General features: G+C 42.0%; 1 protein-coding gene across 4 annotated transcripts in view; it reads left to right on the top strand.

The window, feature by feature from the left end:
* The window catches only part of LOC136436931 (uro-adherence factor A-like), an 81,979-nt gene extending 60,125 nt beyond the window's left edge, over positions 1 to 21,854 (top strand). For 2 of the 4 annotated variants that reach the window (XM_066431334.1, XM_066431335.1), the window contains exons 9-20: positions 3,565 to 3,696; positions 5,112 to 5,231; positions 6,424 to 6,560; positions 7,434 to 7,563; positions 8,640 to 8,732; positions 9,982 to 10,161; positions 10,873 to 11,008; positions 11,460 to 11,495; positions 13,564 to 14,687; positions 15,066 to 15,247; positions 15,935 to 16,056; positions 16,464 to 21,854. In XM_066431334.1, the coding sequence (XP_066287431.1) occupies positions 3,565 to 3,696; positions 5,112 to 5,231; positions 6,424 to 6,560; positions 7,434 to 7,563; positions 8,640 to 8,732; positions 9,982 to 10,161; positions 10,873 to 11,008; positions 11,460 to 11,495; positions 13,564 to 14,687; positions 15,066 to 15,247; positions 15,935 to 16,056; positions 16,464 to 19,687 (5,616 nt within the window). In that variant the 3' untranslated portion in view covers positions 19,688 to 21,854. The remainder of the gene's footprint in view (positions 1 to 3,564; positions 3,697 to 5,111; positions 5,232 to 6,423; positions 6,561 to 7,433; positions 7,564 to 8,639; positions 8,733 to 9,981; positions 10,162 to 10,872; positions 11,009 to 11,459; positions 11,496 to 13,563; positions 14,688 to 15,065; positions 15,248 to 15,934; positions 16,057 to 16,463) is intronic. The other 2 variants (XM_066431336.1, XM_066431338.1) reach the window with 2 other exon arrangements.
* Positions 21,855 to 22,745: the final 891 nt, after the last annotated feature.

Raw genomic sequence — 22,745 nt, 5'->3', positions numbered from 1 at the left:
ACAGGGATTCTTGTTTACAGAATAATATTCTTGCTGACAGAAACATTTTCTTTGTAAAAGGAAAAACAAGAAAAATAAGAAAAACGATTTTTGGTATTTTTGGTTTTAGAGGCATACTCACTAGGTGGCTAGCTTTCAACAATGCCAGCTAGATGTGCAAATTAAAGGTTAGATGTGACAGGCTGTTCAGTGTAATACATGTATAACCAGCTGCTGCCGTGCTGCATACAGTCAAACCTGCCTAGGCGACCACCTTTTCACCGCGACCACCTGGCCATGGCGACCGCTTTTTCTCGGTCCCGAAAATTTTCCCCATAGGCACAAGCATTAAGCTGCCTGCCCAAGGCGACCACCCGTCCAACGCGACCGCGACCGCCACGAATTGGGACCGCACAGAGCACAATCCCTGCCCATGGCGGCCGCCTAATTTTCAAGCGTGTGGTGACATCGGATCATTTTGCTGTCGTATTTCACGGAAATGTTTTCAAGACTTTGAAGGACAAAAATAAGGACAAAAAGATATGGAATAGCAATGTTATAGCATCGATTCCTCCATGAAGTGTTTTGATAAAACGTTCCCTCTATAAACATTGTAAAGACAAATGTTTGTTATGTTGTTGTGCCTATCGTAATCTTATAGTTTACCGCAAACTCAGTTCGGTTTAAACTCAATTTTCAAAACGAATACGTAGTGCATGGCGTCAAAAAGTCAGATTTCACAGAAACTACTATCTATATCTTGTATTTTCAACAAAAATGTGTCTGTGTCTTACTAAATTCCGCCGGAAAATTACTTCGCGGCGGGCAAAACATCGGGCGAGAAATGTTGTTCCTTGGTCCCGACGCCATCTTGGATTTGGCGCGCCCCGGATTTGGCGTACCGCTGACCTTTCTAAAACACGATGCTTTTGTGTATGAACATTTACGAATACTCTAGTTATTGATGAAAATTAATATTCTTATTTTCTTTTTATTTCCATGAATCTCAAAAACCTTTATAGGACGCTGTGCGTTCTGCTGCACTGACTAATACCTTTCGATGCGGTCGCACGGAGCTTGGCCGCGCGGCGCGACGAAATCTCACCGTTCCGTTTCATCTTTAGTTGTCAGATCGAAAACTTTTTGCCCCTTTTATCCAGCGGTCGGCGCCCCAAAAAAGGCTGGGGCCAGCAGGTGTTTTCTAGGGATTTGTCTTAGGCCTTAAAACTTCGATGATGTGCGTGTGTGTCTGTACTATTTAACATGTTTAATGTAACGTGTGAATGCGGGAGGGCGCTGCAATTGTTTTGTAGTCAAAATTATGACGAAAATTTGTACACGATGTTGTTAGCGGTATACAACGATAACGGAAAATGTAATTTTTGTAGGATCTTTCTAAATTCTGTCTAATAGATGCTGTCTAAATTCACATAATTTTCCATCCATTTACGTACTGTATTTGAAAACCTCGACCTGGAAACATGTGAGTGGAATCCTCTTCATGGCGACCACCTGTCCATCGCGACCGATTTTGCTCGGTCCGCCGGGTGGTCGCCTTGGGCAGGTTTGACTGTACCTGCAAAGCTGGTGTTTTACGCTGTAGGGTGGTTATAGCGGCCATACAGATATGTATAACATCAATGATATTCTTTACAAATCCTCAGTCTTTGTCAAAAATCTGTGACTTTTCACAAGAATCTTGAGTGTTTTTCAGTTTGCATAAGGCCACATCAATTTAATTCCTTGGTTAACAGATTTTTTTTTAATTTTAGCAGAAAAAACACATGAAAAAAACACATGAAAAAAACACAGAAGGCTGGGGTGAAAACTTGCACCTGACCCTGTTCACTCCCTGATACTGTGTGCACCAAAGTACAAACTTTCCTCTGAGATTCTGTTTTCCTGTTGATTTTCCAATCTAGCATTTTCTAAAGATTCCGTTCATCAATAAATTAAAATGGTGTGGCCTAATCTATAGCTTAATTAATGGATATCTTCCTGCTCTATAAACGAGCATTCAGGCAAATTCTTATTATATGTAAGAGAAGTAGCATTGCCCCCACCATTTCCCCTGGGACCACACATGCATCTTTTATCATACTAAATTGTTACCCTCTTAAATACAATGCATAATGAAAGGGGACATAATGGTTCTAAAATGTACTGGCCTCTGATGAAATGAGGTCAGTCTTGTATGAAAGTATCAAAATAAAACGAAGTTTGTCTCTTTCCAAGCTTCAAATGGCCTCTTTTATGTTTTTTTTGTTGAGGTAAAAATATGAACGTTAATAAGCACCTGTCAAGAACTTTTTTCACTGTTGGTAGGCATGATATGGTGCATTTTATGAAAAAATTGATAACCTGATAACTGATACACATATTAGCTACCTTTTTGGGCATATTTACTCACGTCATCAGCTATCACTGTAAAACTGGTCGTAAAAGCACTTTCACGACTCAACCTAATCAATTATCATATTCAAAATTGGATCATCTTACATTATTAAAAGACATGACTTGTATAAAATATGTACTGAGTATAAGAAGAAGCAGTCATATTGACGACTTCCTTCCAACCCATAGTGTTCTGTATGATTGTTAAGGTTCTTACATACTTGGAGGGTTAGATTTGACACAACTGACTAGATTTCAACAAGCTCGGATGGCAATGTGTGTACTGAAGAACAGCATATTGCTGGACTGAGCTAAATTTAACATTTGAAAGCAAAGTAGGACTTAACAGTCTTGCAACAAAGTCAAAGAAGAGTTTGAAGGTCTCACACTGAATGTTTTGTTTAATTGCTGTTCGTTAATCATGCAAATAAGGTTTTTGTTAACATTACATGCATCCATGCATTGATCGCTTTCTGTCACTCTACAGTGTATGTGACTAGCATATGGAAAATATGTAACTGCAAGAGCACAGACAGACCAAAATCAATACCCCTCAGGGAATAATTAGCCTCTTCCATTGACCCCATGACCTGTCATGTCTGATACTTCCTGTCACTCCAAGTCTGACCTTTGTGGTGACTTTCCTGCAACACTTGTAACTGACAGTGTGTTCAAATAACTACGGACACACAAGAATAGAACAAATTTAAACAGAGGACAGTCATGATTTTATTAGATACAAACTAAAAGAGATAACAAGTCTCATCTAACGTGGCATCGTGTGGGGCAATCAGTAGGGTGTTTCAGCCAGAACCGAGAGGTCCCGGGTTTCGAAACCACTGATAATGAGTGATATGCCCCGATGTTGTGACCTTGGGAAAGGCACTTAACACAAATTTCCTTACTCCACCCAGGTGAGAATGGGTACCTGACTTTGGTTGGGGAAGGTTGTATTGAGGTCACCAAATGGCAGCCGCCCTGCCCCTTGCAACAGTGTCACAAAGTGCAAGTTTAAAGCAATATGTATCTTGCTCATGTGTATTATGTGATTGTAAACCCTGCACCAATTCAGCATTAGAAAGGCTGCCATTGCACTGGTAATTTCTGACCAATGAATCGTTATTAGTAATAAAAAAGAAGCATGGGTCCTGAGATTTGGGTTTTGAAGTGTGCCCTGTTTTGTCCCCCTAGGATGTTCTTGATGCACTGCAAGAGAAACTGAACTTCAAAGCGATGGAGCACTTCTCCTTGGTAGTGCAGAGGTCGCACAAGACAGCCGCCAACAGACTCTCGTTCCTCCAGCCGGATGAATCACTCTCACAGGTACTGGTTGGACTTCACTTCAACTTCAACTTCGATTACCCCCAAATAACCTTGCGAGGGGCAAAGTAGGAGGGGGGGGAGGTCCCAGGCTAAGGTGGGCAGGCCTCCAGCCTGGCGCGGAATGACTCAACGGTGGGAGCCTTAAGAATCGCGCCAGGCAGGGCGTTCCACTCGGGGATGGTGCGGGGGAAGAATGAATGTTTGTAGGAGTCTGTCCGGGCGTTAAATGGCTGAAATTTGAGCGTGTGGCTCCCCCGGGTTCGCCCCTGAGCTGGTTTCAGTAGACTATCTGTGTTAAAATCGATGTAGTTATTGACTAGCTTATAGAAAAAGGTGAGGCGGGCGTTCCTCCTCCTTTCAGAGAGAAGGGTCCACTGCAGGTCATTGAGCCTTTGTGTCACGCCGCTAGTCCGCCGGTAGTCATTCAGAGTCACTCGGGGGGCCCTGCGCTGAACGGCCTCCACCGCCTGGACGTTTGCCAGCGCTGCACTTTGGCTGCCTTCATGAGAAATGCATGTGGTTGATTGTGTTCTACTGTGGCGAGGCCTGTTCAAGTATATTTCAACAGTGCCTGGAATGTTGTGGTTCAAATAGCATGTTATACAAATACAGGACGGTTGAATATCAGACATTATTGTCTCTGGACTATGTCAGCATAACAGCATTGTGTTTTTATCCTTGGTACTGAAAGCCATACTGTTAGTTATAACAATTTGTGATTTTGTTTTCATTTGTATTTTTTTTTGAGAGAGAAGGTTAGTCCAGAAAATATGGCCTGTGGGTCCTATTAGCATGGCATGTCCTTAGTGCTAAAAGTGAGGCTGTTTTGTATCAATAATGCTGTAGTCGAGCTTGTTTATCTTTGCTCTATATTGTACAACTGTAGAATGGTTAGCATACAGGAATACATTTTCTGAGGAATGTTTTAGCATACCTTGTCCTCGGTGCTGAAAATCAGGCTGTTGTATATCAGAAATGCTGCTATGTGTGATCAAGTTTTTTTTCTGATATTCGAATAAGTTCCGACCGAAAATTCATGGTGAGTTCTTTCTTTTGTGTTGGATCAAAGCTCAAAACTTGAGAAAAAGTTTTTTCTTTCTCTTTTGGCCCATGTTTTACAAACATAGACTGGTTAGTATACTACAATAAATAACAAGTAGACTGTGATAGCATACCTTGTCCTTGGTGCTGGAAGTCAGGCTGTTGTGTATCAGAAATGCTGTTATGTGTGATCAAGTGTTTTTTTTTTGTCCCATGTTTTACCAACATAGAATGGTTACTATTATACCAGAGTACATTACCAGTGGACTGTGCTAGCATACCTTGTCCTTGGTGCTGGAAATCAGGCTGTTGTTTGCCATTAAGACTGAGGCTATGTGTGATGATCAAGTCATTTGTTTTGTTCTGTCATCTAGATACTAGCCCAGCCAGGGTCTCAGCTGTGGAAGGTGCTGTTCAGGATCACACATGTACCCAGGGACTCCTACAACCTCCTGCGCAGAGACCCCAATGCATTTGAATATCTCTACATGCAGGTAGGTTTATTGTTGTTGTTGTTTAGATATGATATGATATAGTAAGTAGTAGTAAGTAAACCTTTATTTTCCTTGGAAAGCCCTGTCGGCCAGTACATATACATATATATACATGTCCGTTCTTCCCAGGGGTCCAATGTCATATAATGTGATATAATATATTATGATATGATATAACATGATATGATATGATTTGATATGATATGATATAATATGATATGATATAATACAAGAGCTATCTGCCACTTAAAAATCATGACCATAGCATGTCTTGAACACGAGGTATCAAACCTGTAAGTTTTGCTGCTGTACCATAGCAAGCAGCAAGGGGGCCCAAAATTTGATCATTTTTACTTTACACATTTTGATATGCAGCAACAATGTACTCATACTATGCAAATAGCACATGAACTCTTCAAAACATAGTTTTCTTTTTTTCAGATAACAATGTATTGGAACACGTTTATTCTGGAATTATTGATATTTTGTGGCACTCTTGAAACTGCAGCCATAACTGTACTGTGTTTTTTGTAGGTCTTCATATTTATTTTAGTCGTAAACATCTCAATGTGCTGTGTGTAAGTTTGTATTGAATTTTGAATATTGTTCAGTTACCAGGGCTAACCCTTTGGCTAGCTAGGTAGGCCTGGCTGTACTTTTCTTTCAGCCAATAAATAAATAAATCAAATCAAAGAAAACAAAGGGCTCAAAATACATTTTTGGAAATAACTAAAGAAATTAGGTGCGCAGAAAGAATTTTGGGTGCACCACACAAAATAAAGTTGAATGTCAGCAAAACATAATTGCACAGTTAAATGCTACTGCCTCTTTTGAGAACTTCCATCTGTAGTTTTATAGCCAACTTATACTCAAATAAGTAATACATCAAATTAAGTACAACAAAAGGTTATATTGCTTTTTCTCATACTTTGATTTCAAGAATATTCTGTATACTTGTGTTCAATAGTACTGCTATCCTACAGCATATAAAAATATCTAGGTGCACTGGTGCACCCACAGACAAGAATAAGGTGCACAGCTCCAGTTTTGGGTGCACAAAGGTGCACATGCACCCAGTATTTCGAGCCCTGAAAGTCTACTGTCTAGGTGTGTCCTGTATGTTGTTTAGTACTGTCCAAATAGTTCCTGAAAAAGACACACTAGAATCTTTTTCTTCCTTGTATATTGTTAGTGCTGCAATGATGTCATCAAAGAGAGATACGCCACGGAGCTGCGTTTCGAGACGGCGCTCCGACTGGCGGCGCTGCACATGCACGAGTTCATGGTGGCTACGACCAACAAGCGCAAGATGTCAATCAAATACATCGAGTGAGTAGTCTGACATTAGTCGTAAATGTTATATTTGTTAGTCTATATTGAATTGTGTATCAGTTTGAGTAAACCTTTGCAATTGTAGGATGCCCTGCTCAAAAAGTACACATGGTAAGATTGTGAGGAATGAAAGTCAATTAGAATGTGCATCGTCCTAAATGAGGCAGCCTTGTTACATCGACGATCCAGGTAATAAGATATGCAACGTAACACTTACTCAAGCAACTGGATTGATTTTGGAAACAGTCAGTTGTCCTTAAGTCACTGACGAAAGACAGTAGATGCTGTCTGAAACGTCTGGTCGTAGCTGTCTTGGACCGTGGACGTTCCTCTCGGCATTTGCCCACTCCGTGGGGTCCCTTGTGACCCTTAACGGGAAGCAAACATGCCCGGCAGTACTTCGAGCCCGCCATGGCTCGGTTGAGGTGCGGACGACAGGAAACCTGGAACAAAAATTTGACGGAGAGCGGACCGCTCTGGGACGCGACTAGTACCGCCAAGGACCGCGGGCGGATGTGGTCTGTCAGAGCAGAGGTGCCGACGGGGGGTGAGCACGTGCGGGCCTGCTCGGGACCCGTCGGTGGGCGGAGCTTGCGAGGCCAAGCCAATTATCAAAAATGACCACGGGGACATTTTTTCCACCATTTCCAAAATTTATCCAGTTGCTTGAGTATCTGCTACCTTTCAGGCAGCCTTGTGTATGGGGGAGCTACAGGCACCAAAGTAAGCTGTAACGAAGCATCTCGTTGCGTTACACGTAGTATACCATGCACTAAAAAGCGCATCATGCTTCACCTCATTTGAGGATGTCAACTATTTTACCTTTTTACTCTGAGAGCATTAGTATTGTTAATTCATGTGAATCCACAGGAAGGAGTGTGGTTTGGACAAGTTCCTGCCTCCATCAATGCTGCAGACTGTGAAGGAGAAAGAGCTGAAGCGGTTACTCGGCCACCATCTGAAGGTGGTGCAGCACAGCCTGACTGCTCCTGGACAGAAGGTGAGCACACAGGGAGGATCCCGGTCGGTGCATACTTGCAGCTAAACCCACGCCAATCTAATCACAACCATCCAAACTCGACCTTGACCTTTGTCTCCCCAACACCTACCCACAGACCAAATATTATCATAATCCATCCAAAGGTTATTGAGTTGTGCTGACTACAAAAATCCGGAAACACAAACACACACACACACATACATGTACAGACACACCCAAAACTATATCTTCATTTTTCATGGAGATAACAATCCCATTCCACAAGGACTGTTACAGATATTCTTTTTTCCCTAGAACTGCCACAGATTGGAACACATAACCATATTCAGTAACACAGGAACAAAATCTGGAAAATTCAGAGGGGGACGTTGCACTGCTACCCCTGAATGCTTAACCTCGACTAAGGCCCTGGTGTTATTCAGTATGTAAACAAGAACAACGATCCCTGATATAAAGGTTGAAGTAGAGAGCAGGTGGTGAGGTGGTCTTGTGATTAAGGGTTGTTGACGAAGAATCTTTAAAAGGTTCTGGGTTCAAATCCCTAGTAGCCCGCTGTGTTGTGCCCTTGACAAAGGCACTTAACACTTATTTTCTCACTGGGTTCAGATGAAAATGAGTACCTAGCTTCAGTTAGGGACGTCCTCTTGGATGGGATCACAAATATAGAGGTTGTAGGTGAGATGCAGAGGTGGTGCTTTAGTTAGAGTTGTTGACTTGTTGACTATGTTATACCCTGAAGAAATGCACTTTACACCACTTCACATTTACCAGACAGTATGGCATCATATGGCTGAGTGACCAGGCTAACGGACACAAGCTTGAGAGGTTAACGGTTCGATTCCTTGCAATCCTGGCTTATGTACTTGGGAGGTGAAAATGTACACAACTTTTCTCACTCCACCCAGGTGTAAATGGGTATCTGACTTTGGTTGGGGAGGTAAAAGGTGATGGAAGGAGAGGGAGGGGCTCCGCCTTCCAATACCAGGACTAAACACAGTGGATAACAACCCACTGCCCCTACGGCCTGAAAAAGGCTACGGGACTACCTTTACCTTATAGTTTACCTTTTTTTCCAGACCTTGTCCCCTCTCCAAGCCAAGCTGCACTACCTAAAGATCATGTCTGAGCTCAGGTCATTTGGAGGCAAGTACTTCCAGGCGACGCTCATGGTGAGTGGACTATGTACCTTTATTTCTAAAGGCATCCAGCATATTTAATGAGGTTTGAAACTTGAATTAAAAACTCCAATTTCTAGTCATTCCTACACAAAGTAAGTTGTAATAACACTATACCATTATGTATCGAAATTAAATGAGCAAAGATACGATGTCGTTGTGTGGTGAGAACTGATAGAATATCCAAGCCCCAATAGACTGATCCTGACTGTCCATCACAATTAGTGGTTCGTCAAATATTTACATTTTTATGTTTTAATTTTGCATTTCTACGGTTTGACGGGGGTGGGTGGGCTATGATATCTACAGTATTTACAGTAGGCGTGTGAAACTATAAGATCACCATGTAGATTATTTTTGTGCCGTTTTTGCGCAATTTTAAGAAGAAATCCGAACGCAAATGTGATAAGCAGTGGCATTAAATGTAAATTTTATAAAGATTACAGCAATGAGAATATTCCAGTTTTCAAGTCTCATAAAATTCTCTGGGTGCCTTTAAGTACCTTTGGCTTCTGCGGATGATATGCTGTTGTACTTATTTTGTCATGATATAATGTTTGGTACAATAATCTAAATGCAGAAACAACTAATAGACAAGTATGCAATTTTGTACTATCTTTCTTTGCCTTTTTGGGGGGCTTCCCAACTAGTCATGATGCCAAGTTTCATAGATGCAAGTATGCAACAATATCTCTTTGCAATGGACAGTTTGATATGTTGCCCAGCTATATATATTAAGCAGTTATGTTTTTCGTCCATGCCCCAAAAACTCAAGTCTGTCAGTTTCATTTACATGGTATTAATACATATTTTTCTATAAAAGATCCAACATACTCTGATCAGTCGAAAATATGGGTAGGTCCAATTTTTGTGTTGGCAATTGCAGTTCAACTTTGATTCAGAAAATACTCTTGTCTTAGGTCTAAGTAAAAGAGCTTCAAGGTATTTCTCATTGTTTTTTTTCACGTTCTTTTTATTCAAATTTTCAAACAAAAACTAAATACAGATTTGCGTGGCAATGGCACAGTAATCAACACAAAATAAACACCTTTTCAAAACAACTTAACAGAGACAAAACAAAAACATCAATCAAATACAATTTATGATAGTAAAATGTTCTTCTTATCATTCAAATTGAAAGTTTAAAAAATCTACAATAAACAACACTAATATTTTTCATTGTTTGTATAATGTTTTAGCAGCTTGTGCAAAATTACGAAGTTTTCCCGTCCATTTTCCTCAGCATGATCGGCGCACAGAGGTGGTTCTTCTGGTTAGTCCGCACTGCGGCCTGAGCCACGTGCTGAACAACCGCGGGAACCCGCTGGCCCTGCTGGCCGACTTCTGCCACCTGATGCGGGTGGATCTGCAGTACGAGAGTGACGCCCTGCAGCGGGTGGAGATCCACATCAAGGATGTCAGAGTACGCAAGTCTTTTTTTGGAAAAAGCATAAAATTATGATGTTCTAAATTCATGTGTATGTTTTTTTGGTCGTGGAAGTCTGCTTCGACTCTGAGATGACCATGGAGGGTAATGGTTGGGAGGTGTTGATAAAAGTATAGCAAAACTTTTTAAAGGCTTCCCTCTTTTCATCAACTTTGTGCATTTTGTCTTTTCAGTAATTTATCTTTGCACTAGACTCATTATATGATTAATGATATGCACCAATTAAAGCTTTATTGTTAGCATAATATGAATACTATACTATACTCGGGAATACTATGATTGGACCATGGTTGTCCCCAGACATGCAAGGGTATTACAATTGATGGGAGTTAAAGTATAATAATATTACGAGGACACAGGGAAGTTGGTAAAGAGCTATAAAACCAAGCTATTCCACAGACTGTTCCATAACTGAGCAAGGCAGTGGCATTGGTCCAGAGGTGGAGATTGGAGTTTGAAATGAAAGAGTCATCCAGAAAGAAAGACCTAGACTAGACTATAGAATGAACAAAGATAGGGCTGTTTCTCCTACTGTTTATGAGATGGCATATCACATCTCAACAAATTTGGATAATAAGTAGACTTTCTGTGTAGTATCAAGTGTGTTTTAGGTAATTAATGCATCTCTATTGATAAATTTCTTACAACTGTGAAATATCAATATTCATTTTAATTTTTTAACTGCAGCCAATCAAGCTCCTAATGCAGAGGGACGATGCGTGGGACTTTGCCTGTCTACTGAATGGGTATTACCAAATGTTTGTCAACCCCGATGCTTCCCTGCTATCCATGGAACAAACTCTCCCCTTGTCAGGCTTGTCAGGTGAGACAAGCATTTTGATTGGATCACATTTATCCATATTAGGAATCACATTTACATAAATACTGTTGTGCAAAATTTACGGTACTAACAATGGAAATTAATACCGCATGTCCATGCAAATTATATATTTGATATGTTTTATGACCTTATTCAAATTTTGTCATATTCACCTTTAAGTTACATGTAGTATACTCATCTCTTACATTCTTGCAGATTTCTACTTAATCATATATATGATTCTCGTTATTTTCATATGCATCAGTATGCATGTCAGAACTCAGTCTATTCTATTTTCAAGATGCTACCTTGTCTTATTCCCAACTGATCTCTAATCTTTCTTGAACTGAACTTTTTCTCAGCAACGATGCCCTGCTAAAGATCTGTTTTGCTTTCCTTTTACTAGTTGGTATTTCCCATTTTTGTCTGTTGCATGCATGCTTGGTTATGCTAGGCAAGGGGTCTGGCGGAAATGCCTTCAGCAAGGAAGGTTGGTATTTTCTACCTTAGGAAAGGTCAAGTGTGTACGCCTGTCACACAGCATGCTTTGGCGGCGCTTTGACGTGTAACAGAAACGTGCTAATTATTGTTTAAAGGCATCCGGAGCATTTTATGAGGCTTGAAACTTGAATTAAAAAACTCCAATTTCTAGACATTCCTTCACATTGTAAGTTTCAATAATGCTATACCATTACATATCGGTATTAAAGGTGCAAAGAGACTATGTCGTTGTGTGGTAAGAGCTGATAGAAAATCCAAGCCCTAATAGACTGATCCTGACTGTCCATCACAATTAGCAATTTGACCAATGAGAGAGTGACTGCATGTCCGTCAAATATTTGCATTTTTATGTTTTAATTTTGCATTTCTACGTTTTGACGGAGGTGGGTGGGGCTATGGTATCGGTCTATTTACACTAGGCCTCGCGAAACTAAAAGATCACCATGTAGCTTATTTTTGTGCCACTTTTGAGCACTTTTGATAAGAAATCTGCATGCAAATGTGGTAAACAGTGGCATTAAATGTCAATTTCATAAAGATTACAGCAACTACAATGTAGAATATTTCCAGTTTTCAAGCCTCATAAAATGCTCTGGGTGCCTTTAAAGGTACCTCATTGGGCGTTAGCAATGGCTGTCTTATGTGGTTTACACATTGGATTGTATACCGTCAATCTAACGTTGCCGGTAGATTTCATTTTTGCGGTTTTCGAAGTGACCTGTCCACCAGAAATTCATGGTGCCTCGAATATATCTTTCCATTTTATTGCTGCTGTACTACAGAATTGTATCAACTGCAAACTTACTGTAAAAATCTCAATTTTCTCCTTCTACTGTGGAATTAAGTCCCTGTGAAACTACTGTAAATTCAGTTAAGTTTTGTGGTGGTTTTATTTCGTGGATGTAGGAAAATGGAGGTTTTGGCTGTGTTTTTCAAAGTTGAAACAATACTGCAGTAACATAACCATACAAGCGAGATGTATTTACTGTGCTATGGATTTTCCATAAACTGACCACTGTAAAAACTGCCAAAATAAAACCACCGCTAAAGTTTCACAATTTACAGTAAATGAATGTATAGTTGCCTACTTCTGCTTAGTCAGAAAGAAGTTGGTTACATATTTTGTAAAGATTTTTATGACTGGCAGAGGAAAATATCAAGTTTGAGACCTTCCTATTGGAGAGTTGAGTAGAAATATTATGAATGTAGTAATCAAATTATTTTCTAAGCAGAACCAACTGTTACCACCTTAAGCCAATGTGACAGCTGTATATGACGACTATTGTTGGTGCCCTTTATGGTAGCTAATAAGTACTGTCATAGTGTCTCCCTTGTGCGTCATAGTGCTTTGATAACGTGCTGTAGGACATGCTTACATATATCACATATACAAAGGTCCTTGTGATGAGTTGTCCCTGAAAAAAAACATAATATGTGTTTTCCTGTTTTAAGTGAGGAAATTACATGTTGTACAGTACATTTAGGTAAAAAAGAAAGAAATTTGATGCAGTTTTTTAAAATTGGTATCTCACTGGATTGTGCCTTTTTTTCACCAAATTATGTTATGGCAACTTTTGCTATTTTTTGCCAATTTTCTCTTGTGGTCGGGTAAAATACATGAGCTCTACAAACAATATGGCCTCAGATTAAGCTCCAAATCGGAAACAATATTTTGGAAATTACAGTGTTTAATCTGAAATTGATTTGCAGTGATTATGCCACTTTGTGCCATTTTGAGATATTTTGCCAATTGCATATTCTTTTTGATTTTAAGAAAAATTATAATTTCAGGCATCAAATTGGCATCGTTTGCTGGTTGGTGGCACTTTGTGAATGTCTCTTGCAATTTGGTGCAATTATATCTATAGGGCACAGCCCAGACTTGAGATACTTGCTTAAGTCGAAAATGTAGAAAAAATATTATTTTTGCAAAGTATCCATTTACAAATTCAATTATTGTTACTGTAACAGTTTTTGGTTGTTTGAAATACTTAAGTTTAAGTGATCAAAGAAGGTCTTTATAATCCTTTTCACAGTGACATGTCGTTTTCTCTCAGCTCCTCCATACAGCTCCATCCACCGGGTGAAGGCCTCCCACTGGAGCTACCCCGGCGACGTTCCATCGCAGGTCAGCAAGAAGCAGGGTGAACAAGACGGCTCTGTGCTTCAGGAGGGCGAGCACTGGGTGGACCTGACAGAAGGCCCCACACCGTGTGCCGAGCATGTACAGGATAAGACCCAAACCGTCTCCACTACCACCACTGCCAGCGAGAAACCAGCGGAGAAGGCAGGAGAGAAGCAGCTGCCCGCGGGCATCAAGTGGACGGAAGCACCGGAAAAGATGCCTAGCGTTAAAAATGGCAGCAGGGCAACGCTGGACAGTATGAACCACTTGGACGGGTCCGAATCTGTGGAGTCGTCAGAGTCATCCTTCACAAGCGACACGGATTCGCTGGCGGCAGGAGACTCGATGTACCAGAGCTTTCAGGACGACTTGGACATAAGCGTCGGGAGCGTCGCGATCAGAAGAGAACTGGAGAGACTAGAGTCATCAGAAGACAGCAGTAGACCAATAGACAAGGGTCACCGAGAAGCGTTATTCGTGCTTGGCAAGAAGGACTATGCAGAGATAAGATTTGGTTCAAGTCCCAGGGATCAGAGTCCTCGAAGGGACCCTGACATCATACGAGCTGACTCCTTAGATGGACTGGAGGTAGGGTCGAGTAAAGGCTGGGCGGGTGGTGCGTCACCTTCTACAGTATGTAACACCCTGGATAGGTCCAGGAACATTGGCTTTCTGTACGATGGGTCGAGTCACAACCAGTCTGCTTCTCAGCCCGTGTTGAATAATGCAGAGAACAGTCCCGTACACAGACCCGGTAACGAAACCAGTAAAGACAACCCAGCAGAGCCCACAGACCCTCCAACCCACAGCAGGGAGGCAGAAGAGATCATCGATCTCTGCATCTTGCCACCCCCACTCTCCTTGGAAGACGTGGCCTATGAGGAAGAAGAATCAGTGCATTTCACGGCGTCTACCCCGCCGCCACAGTTCAGGGACTCGGTCAAGAATGTTGCATTTGGTGCGGGTACAGGGGAAGGTTCATCCGATATCCCTACGGGTGGGAGAGGACCTGCACTGGGAATGGCAGGGAAAATGTCCAGGAGTCTGAAGGAGGAGGTTAGTGAATTCTGCCATTCTTGTATGCAGAAAAGTTCGGCTGTTTTGGCGATGCCTCAGGGGCGGAGGCATTTTTACATTGATTGACACTTTGCTACAGTACACGTATACAGGAAGCAAATAACTGGTTTAGGAAATATTATTGACTATTAGTAAGTGACAGATCAGTTGAAAGAGAGCCATCTTTTGTTTATAAAAAAATTACAGCATTCTGCACATGATTACCAGTAGAGTGCACATCGTATATGAACTGTACTTGGAATACCAGGTTTTGCAGCTTAACAACAGTGGCATGCAGTTATAGGTGGTTTAAGGCACTTTGGATGTAACTACAGTAGTGTATTCAGACTCATGTGTATTTGGTTTCGATTCCATCAGACCGAATCTGAGTCTTTAGACCTGGACCCAACTTTACAGCTAGAGAATACAAGTGGACCACAAGAAGCAGAGGAGGAACCGGCCGGAGAAGAGTCCCAGTCGGACTCAGAGTCGGACTCTGGGAACGAGACCATCTCATCAGAGACTGTCGATGGTAGCGGGGAACTTTCAGCAATCAATAGGTAATAGAATTACCATAGTCTTAAACAGTATTTTCTGTGATGTTGTACATGTACTTACTGATGTCATAGGAATATTAGGTGTGTTTGTTATTACTAGTCTCTTTCAAAGATTTTTAAGCTAAGGAAGGGAATCTAAGACAAAGATTGTCTTACATGTGTTACATGACATCGTGTTTGTGTGCCAATGTTTGCATTTTTGTGTTTGTTTGTGTGTGTGTGTGTGCATGTGTGTGTGTATGTGCAGTACGTGTTCTGCACTTGAGTTTTTATATTTGCCAGTGACAAAGGAGTTGGCTTCCAAAGGGAGAGGTACAATTTTATTTTTCTTCTTTCACAAAATAAGAATCATTGTTTCCTGTGCAAAAATTATAATCATAGTACTAAAGTATGCCAAATGATGAATTATACAGAAGCTTTTAGTGCATGGTGTGTTTCTTTTGAGAAAGTGTGAAATATGTTGATATTTAAGACTTTGATGTGAAGACTTATAAACATGAACATGAGCTGAAATTTAACATTCAACATTGTTTAGTGCCATGTTTTCTCTGTAATGTTTAACACTTGTTACCCCACAGCGCACAAGCACAGCCGAGACAGAGCATTACAAAGACAGGAGGGTCACTCACTGCAATGGTGTAGCATGCTAAAACTTAGACCACTTCATGGTGTGCCTTCTCTTATGACCAGGTACTTCCAGCAAAACATGGCCAGTTACGCCGTGGCAGGGACTGGTATATCCCGTCTGAAGCCAGGCGAATCTAGAGACCAGCCTGTTGTGGAGGCCAGTGAGATGCTTAAAGCTGTGTTAGGTAGCCTGCCTTTGCTCCTCTACTGCTGTGGTATTGGTTTCGGTTTGCACTTCCTAACACGCCAGTCTACCTCACTTTTACGTGAGGACATTTTGGACTGCAGCCTTTGCCTATCTTTTTTACTTGACTAGAACCTTAAGTCTATTTATGCATATAATTATCGTTTTGTTCTTCGTCTGCTCTCTAACTTGCTAGTTAGGTTTATGTTGTTGACCTTCCATCGTGCACCCATAGGTTCTCGTTACTCCTCATTGATTTGATTAATAAGTACTACTAATGCCCACACCCAACCCCCACCCCCCCGATTAACACACCTCCATACTAAAGACAAACTGGCAGGTAGGGGTATGGACCTCCCACTGTAGTGGGTTTAGAACCAGGAATGATCCGCTCTGTTTCTCTTACAGAGGATGAGGAGGCAGAGACGACGGCGGAGACGAACAGCGACGATGAGTTGCGCCAGCTGATAGAGGCCATGACCGTCCCACCTCCTCCAGCTGAGGCGCTCCGCCCTGACACTTTAGACTCCATGGTTGTACCACCACCCCCAACAGACCCTAACATTGACAGTTCTCTTCACAGGGATAGCAAACCGCCCCCTGTCCACGGGCCATCTCCCAATCCGAGGTTGAAAGCCAAACGACTTCTCCCCCTGAAAACCACACCGACTAAAGAGAAGAAAGAGGTCAAGAATGCTGAAAGAGATAAGGATCCACCCGGCAGTGACAAGGAAGAAAAACAATGGGTTACCTTAAAGGCAAGGCAGTTCGATGGCCAACAGCTCAAACTATCATTGGAAGAGAAGGCTAAGGTTGAAAAACGTTACGAAGTCTTGCAGCAGGGTGTTCAACATCAAGAGCAGGGAAAAGAGAAAGAACAGGAGAAAGAGAAGCACCCTGTTGCGAAAGAAAGGGAAACAATTAAAGCCAGACCAGTTAAAAACAAAGCAAAGAAAGACAAAAAGCAGGTAGACTCTAACGAAGGTGCGAAAGAAGAAACACAAAGTCGCGAAGATTTGGCACCTGTCAGTGTTGAGGACAGTACAAAGGAGAAGAACACATGTGCAATAGAAAACTCGACACAACCTATTGTTGTGACTGTGAGTGAAGCTAAGAGAGACAATGATGAAGACAAGTCTGCTCCTGATGAATCTTCTACCCAATCGGTTGAATCTGTTCCAACAGTACAGAGTGACAGGAAAGAAAAACTTGATGAAGAAGAGAGAAGAGTAGAGGAGAGTAAAGATCAGTCTAAAGCTAGCCAACCTGTCCCTCTGCCAATGTTGTTCACTGCCAGGCCGCGTCAGCTAACAGGTAATGTCTCTCGGCCCCTCCCTGTGCTTCCTATGGTACGTTCTATGACCTTTGGGTCAGTAGAGGATGATGACAGCAGTTTCCCACTCCCTGAGAGGCTGGTGGTATCTGCTGGAAACAGTCCCATCAAGAAACCCACCAATGAGATGAAGTCTCCCTCCTTCAGGTCGTCTTTGCCACTCGGTAGATCTGCACTGAGACCCATCAAACCGACTCCTAAGGAGGTGCCACCAGTAGCTACTGCAGAGCCCGTTTCCTCTGCTCTCCCTAAAAAGGAGAGTACACTCACCACCGAACGAGGCACCAAGGAGCCGCCCTCCACAGATGCAGCGGTTAAAGTAGAGAGAGTGGCGGAAGTAGACCATCCTACATCTTCAGTTGTGCCATCAGAAGTAACAGACACTTCTACAGTCCCTAAGATACCATCACCAACCTCTGTCGCAGAGGAAGATACGGAGGAAGAGGACACGCAAGAACAGAACAATGTGTCAGATGACAGTCCTGTTGTGACTTCAACCCCTCAAAAGGCACCGACTGCACCCCGACCTTGTAAGCCCTTATCTGTGCCAGCTATTACTTCTACCCCTCCAGTTGAAGATCCAGAACCCTATCGGGGAAAGACAGACAATACTGTTGATGTCAAGCAGACACACGTTAGCAATGTTGCAAATGAAGATGCTCCAGTGACAACAGAGACTAGTAACAGCACTGCAACCGAGTTGCCAGATTTGGAGAAGAATGTTGACAGCAAAGTTGTTTCCAGACAGCCAAAAGAAGACAGTAGTGATGCGCATGAAGTTGTCGACCAGCCAGAAGTTATGCCATTGCCACTTACTGAACTCAAGATTGTGGAAGATGGACACAGTGACAATGAAGACAGTGAGGCAGAGAAGGTGAGTTCGGTGGAGGAAAAAAGACCCAACTCAATATCTTCATGGCCTGCTGAAGAAAAATGTCGACCTGAAGAAAATAACGAGAAAAACTGCTCCGAGGTAACAACCGAAACGAAAGCTTTGGACAAGTCTGAAACAACAGAGAAGGGAAATTCAGAATCAACAGATCCAAATGTTGCTTCAGTCAGGCAGCTGCGCGCTCGATGGGAGAACCGCTTCTCTGCAAGTTTTGACGCGTCGCCAACAAAAGATGAACAGGAAAACGACGTGCCTGCCAGACCAAAGAGTCAAATTGTCACCTCTTTTCTGAAGGAGTTTGAAGAGACGCTGCAGCCGAAGTGTTTTGCTCCCTCGGATAAGGTTGTCCTTCGTTCTGGTTTAGCAGCTCAAAGCCAACCTGTGTTTATTCGGCAACTGAGCCACCCGATCCCTAAACGTGCCATGTACTACCCCAATCCCAACGCTTCGACAGATACTTTGAAAAGATGCAGCCATCCCAGTTCTGTATCCGCCGTTTACAACACCTCCCCTTCACCCGAAGGTCAGACTCTTACACTTGATAGACGGATTACGAAAATCCATGGATCGAGCATGTTGAGTACTCAGAATGAGTTAAGGTCCCAATCTCTGGCAGCTGCCACTGGAACTCTGAGATTACCCAAACCCCCCAAGCCGCCAAGAAGCGTTTCCTTGGGGGCAACCAAAGATGCGTCCAATGCAGACCCTTTACACCCTCCCCCTCCCAAACCTAAGCCTAAACCCAAACCTAAACCACCTGTAAGACACACACCAATCATGCGGGAATCCTCCAGTAGTAATGAAGCATTGGATACGCCGGACAGCTCCAACACCACGAACGCAGCTCAGAATGAGAAGACCTCGGCAAACAACGCCCCTGCCGCTACCCCATCGTACATCGTGACCGCGAGAGCTGCTGTCAACTTTGCCTGCACCTACGCCGTGGCCGACTCCATGCTGTGTGAAACGCAGCGTAACATGCAAAACGTGGGCAACGCCGCCATGCGGGCAGGGCAACCCAGCGTGAACGACCAGAAACAGGCCGTGCTAAATGCTCAACGAGAGTTTAGCAATGCCACCCGGCAGCTTGTGGGCATTGCTGTCAGTGTTGACGGGTTGAAGGACCTCCCCAGTACCTTCACCGCATGCACGAACCACCTGAAGGAGCTCTGCGAGGTTGCCCAGACTCTCATGCAGTCCCTGGGTCGCACGGATCAGGCGCGGAATCTCGGACAGCGTCTGTGTGACGTCATCTCGGCGTTCCGGGACACGGTGAAGGCAATGGAGGCGGCTGTGGGGAAACCTGCAGGGGACACCAGCAGAACCCTCCTCAGCAGACAGACCACCACCCTGGCAGCCGTCATGTCTGCTCTGCAGAGGTCACTCAGGTCGCTACAAGCCAGATAATATGGGCAGAACCGGACTGTAGAGTACACACAAAACAATGTAGAACACTGAGTTAAATGCTACCATGTCTGGTTATCATAACCAAGATCTCAACTGCTGTATTCATGTCAAAGATGTGTACTATATCCACCTTTATAAGTATTACTTTGTTTATCATTGCTGCTTTTAAACTTACCTCATGTGATGTCGAAGGAAGAGCCGATGACATACATACACATGTGTGATGTCATGATACTAGTATGTCAGCCATCTTATCATCAGTCTACAGTCAAACCTCTCAACAATGACCACTTAAAGGACGTGAAGAAACGGTCACTGTAGACAGGTGTCCACTATAGACTGGGTTCACAGTGACAGCTTAGTCCTTAGGAAGATGTACTTTAAAACTCAAGACAGACCTCACACAGTTGAGGAATATACAATGTATTAAGAGGCATTTTGTTAGTTAAAAGTATTCTCAAGAGTAGTGTTAAGACTGTAGTAAAATATTGACTATTACTATTACTTGTAAGTTACAACTACCGGTCAGTGAGTAGTATACAAAGAAGCTCATAATGTAACATAGTAAGAATCATGATGAAACAGTTCTTAGAGCAAATAAGTAGGTAATTCCATAGATTTACATTTAGGAAACAGTTGTCAGTTTTACCAGAATCTTTCACGGCTCATGAAACAGTTAAGAGTAGAAGATTGTTGTACATGTATCTTTCAGTGTTACCGTAGGGAGGAATAAGAACATGATGATAATATTTGTCTTGAAAAAGAAACCACTTTGCCAAATTGCGTGATATTTAATTAGTGGATCCCCTCACAACATAAAAGTGCCACCTCTCCATTCTAGCTTCTAAACGTGTAGTCATTGTGTACTAAGCCAGATTTGATAACGTTATAATCACACAGCAGGCCACAGAATGAAATTCAAAGGTTGTAATGCAGAAACTCTCCAAATCGTCAAATGTGCGCTATTGCTATCAAATAGACTCTCATTGTTAAAACTGTAATATTTGTGATAGTTTTATGTTTTTGTCGATGACCTCTGTAAAGTCATCCCACCAGGAACATGATTATTATGGTCCGTCTTGCATTTCATAATTCTACGGTTGTTTCAACGTTGTACCTTAAGCACTGCAAGTGCTGTCTTGCCCCTCCTACTAAATCCACCCTCATTGAATCAGGACCCCTAGCGCTCAACGTTACATCGCTCGCGAGCGAAAGGGGCCCTGATAACCGCCGTCGCCAGACATGGTTCTGGCGACGTCGACGACACTTGCACATGGATAATTAATGAGCTGTCCTTATTTGGCAATGAGCGGACTGACGAACCTGATTGGTTGATAGCTTCCCAGCGTTCTTTGCGCGTTTGCTTCTGATGAGGGAAGCAGGTGACGTCGCCAGAACCATGTCTGGCGGCGGTGGTTATGCAGGGCCCCTTTCGCGAGCGATGTAACGTCGAGCGATAGGGGTCCTAATTTAATGAGGGTGACTAAATCAAGTCCCCAGGAAAACGATTTACAGTTACTGTCAGAATACATAGATGCCACCATAATGATTTAGTATTCCCTTCTTGCGATGGTTTTGAGTTAGAATTGTTTGGTCTGTTCAGGAGAAAAAAAAATTACATGAGTAGGGAAAATGAACAGGCAGCTGTGGATGCGGTGGCAGTACACTATGGTTGAAACTCAACAAAATGGTTTTCATGTATTGGAAAAATACTGGAGAATATGAAAAAACCCACTTCTTTTCGTGTGTCCTACTACAGTATTATATCTAAGATAACTGCATTCTATAATCTGATTGGAATATAGCCTCTGAAATTACCTAACTTAACGGCTTGATAACGCTCTTATTTGTTGCATCTACAAAATATGTGGAAGAGTTGAAGGTAGGGGTCGATGACAATGAAGCACCAATGTAAATAACAGCTTATGAATTAACACTTTTTATTATGAGGAATGTCGTTCTATATCTTTGTTTTCTTAAGACATTCCCAACTTCAAATTTGCTTGTAGTACGATCTACAGCTATTCTACCATTACAAGTAGCTAGCATATGATAATGTTGATTGTAATATAGTGCATGAAATATGTAATTGCAATATGCATGTTATGCAAGAGTTACAGATATGTGCAAAATTATATTGTAGAAAGAAATGCCAAACTGGATATTCTTCATGTCCTTAGCCAAGACTGTTATTTAGCTGTAAATATAGGCAGTATCTGATGCTTAAGTATTAGATATCTAATGTATGTACATTTTTAAGATCTTAAATTTGTATCTTAAACAATTGTTTATAAGGAACTGGTACAGAGAAGTGTTATTGTAGCCTGTCTTAAAAGTGGCAGTTTATCCTTAGTATACTAGTAATACTTTCCTTTCTTTTAGATGCACAATTTAACTTTTATTTATTTTCTTGTGATTAATCTTTAAGTTTTGTTATGTCATCACCCTTCTTCATGTGTGCATCTGTCTGTACATGTCAATCAACTGTTCAACAAACTTGGTAAGTATACACTTAAAAGACAATAGAAAAACATGACTTTTAAGAATAACGCTAACCAATCACATTTGTGACAAAAAAGCTGACCAATCATAATCAAGAGGAAAGCTGACCAATCACAATCAAGAACAATTTGACCAATCAAATTTAGCATGAAATTGGCCAATCACTGTCAAGAGTAAGTAAAAGTGGCCAATCAGAGTCAAGAATACTTTATACTTGAGCCATATATAGCACTACATTTGTGGATTTGACGACTTTGATGTGACAATTTTTAGAGCAGAGGGTTACATAATTTTCAACTTTTTAACCAGCAACTAGTTTTCTTGCTGATTGCAATAACCCGAGAGCATGAAGTGAAGACATAGATATTTACCCTTTTACAAAATTTGCTCGTATTTTGCTGTTAGTTATGAAGTCATGCAACATCTATCTACCTCAGTCAGGTCTTAGATAAAGGGAAGTCCTTTCGTATGCCTGTTCATGAAAGAAAGTCTGCATGGTTTTCAAGCGTTTGAAACATTATTGGGAAGAAATCATATAAAACTCTCAGATAACTCC

The sequence above is a fragment of the Branchiostoma lanceolatum genome, chromosome 6, assembly GCF_035083965.1.
Source record: "Branchiostoma lanceolatum isolate klBraLanc5 chromosome 6, klBraLanc5.hap2, whole genome shotgun sequence".
In the NCBI taxonomy this organism is placed as follows: domain Eukaryota; kingdom Metazoa; phylum Chordata; class Leptocardii; order Amphioxiformes; family Branchiostomatidae; genus Branchiostoma; species Branchiostoma lanceolatum.
This window is presented reverse-complemented; position numbering and strand designations above follow the sequence as displayed.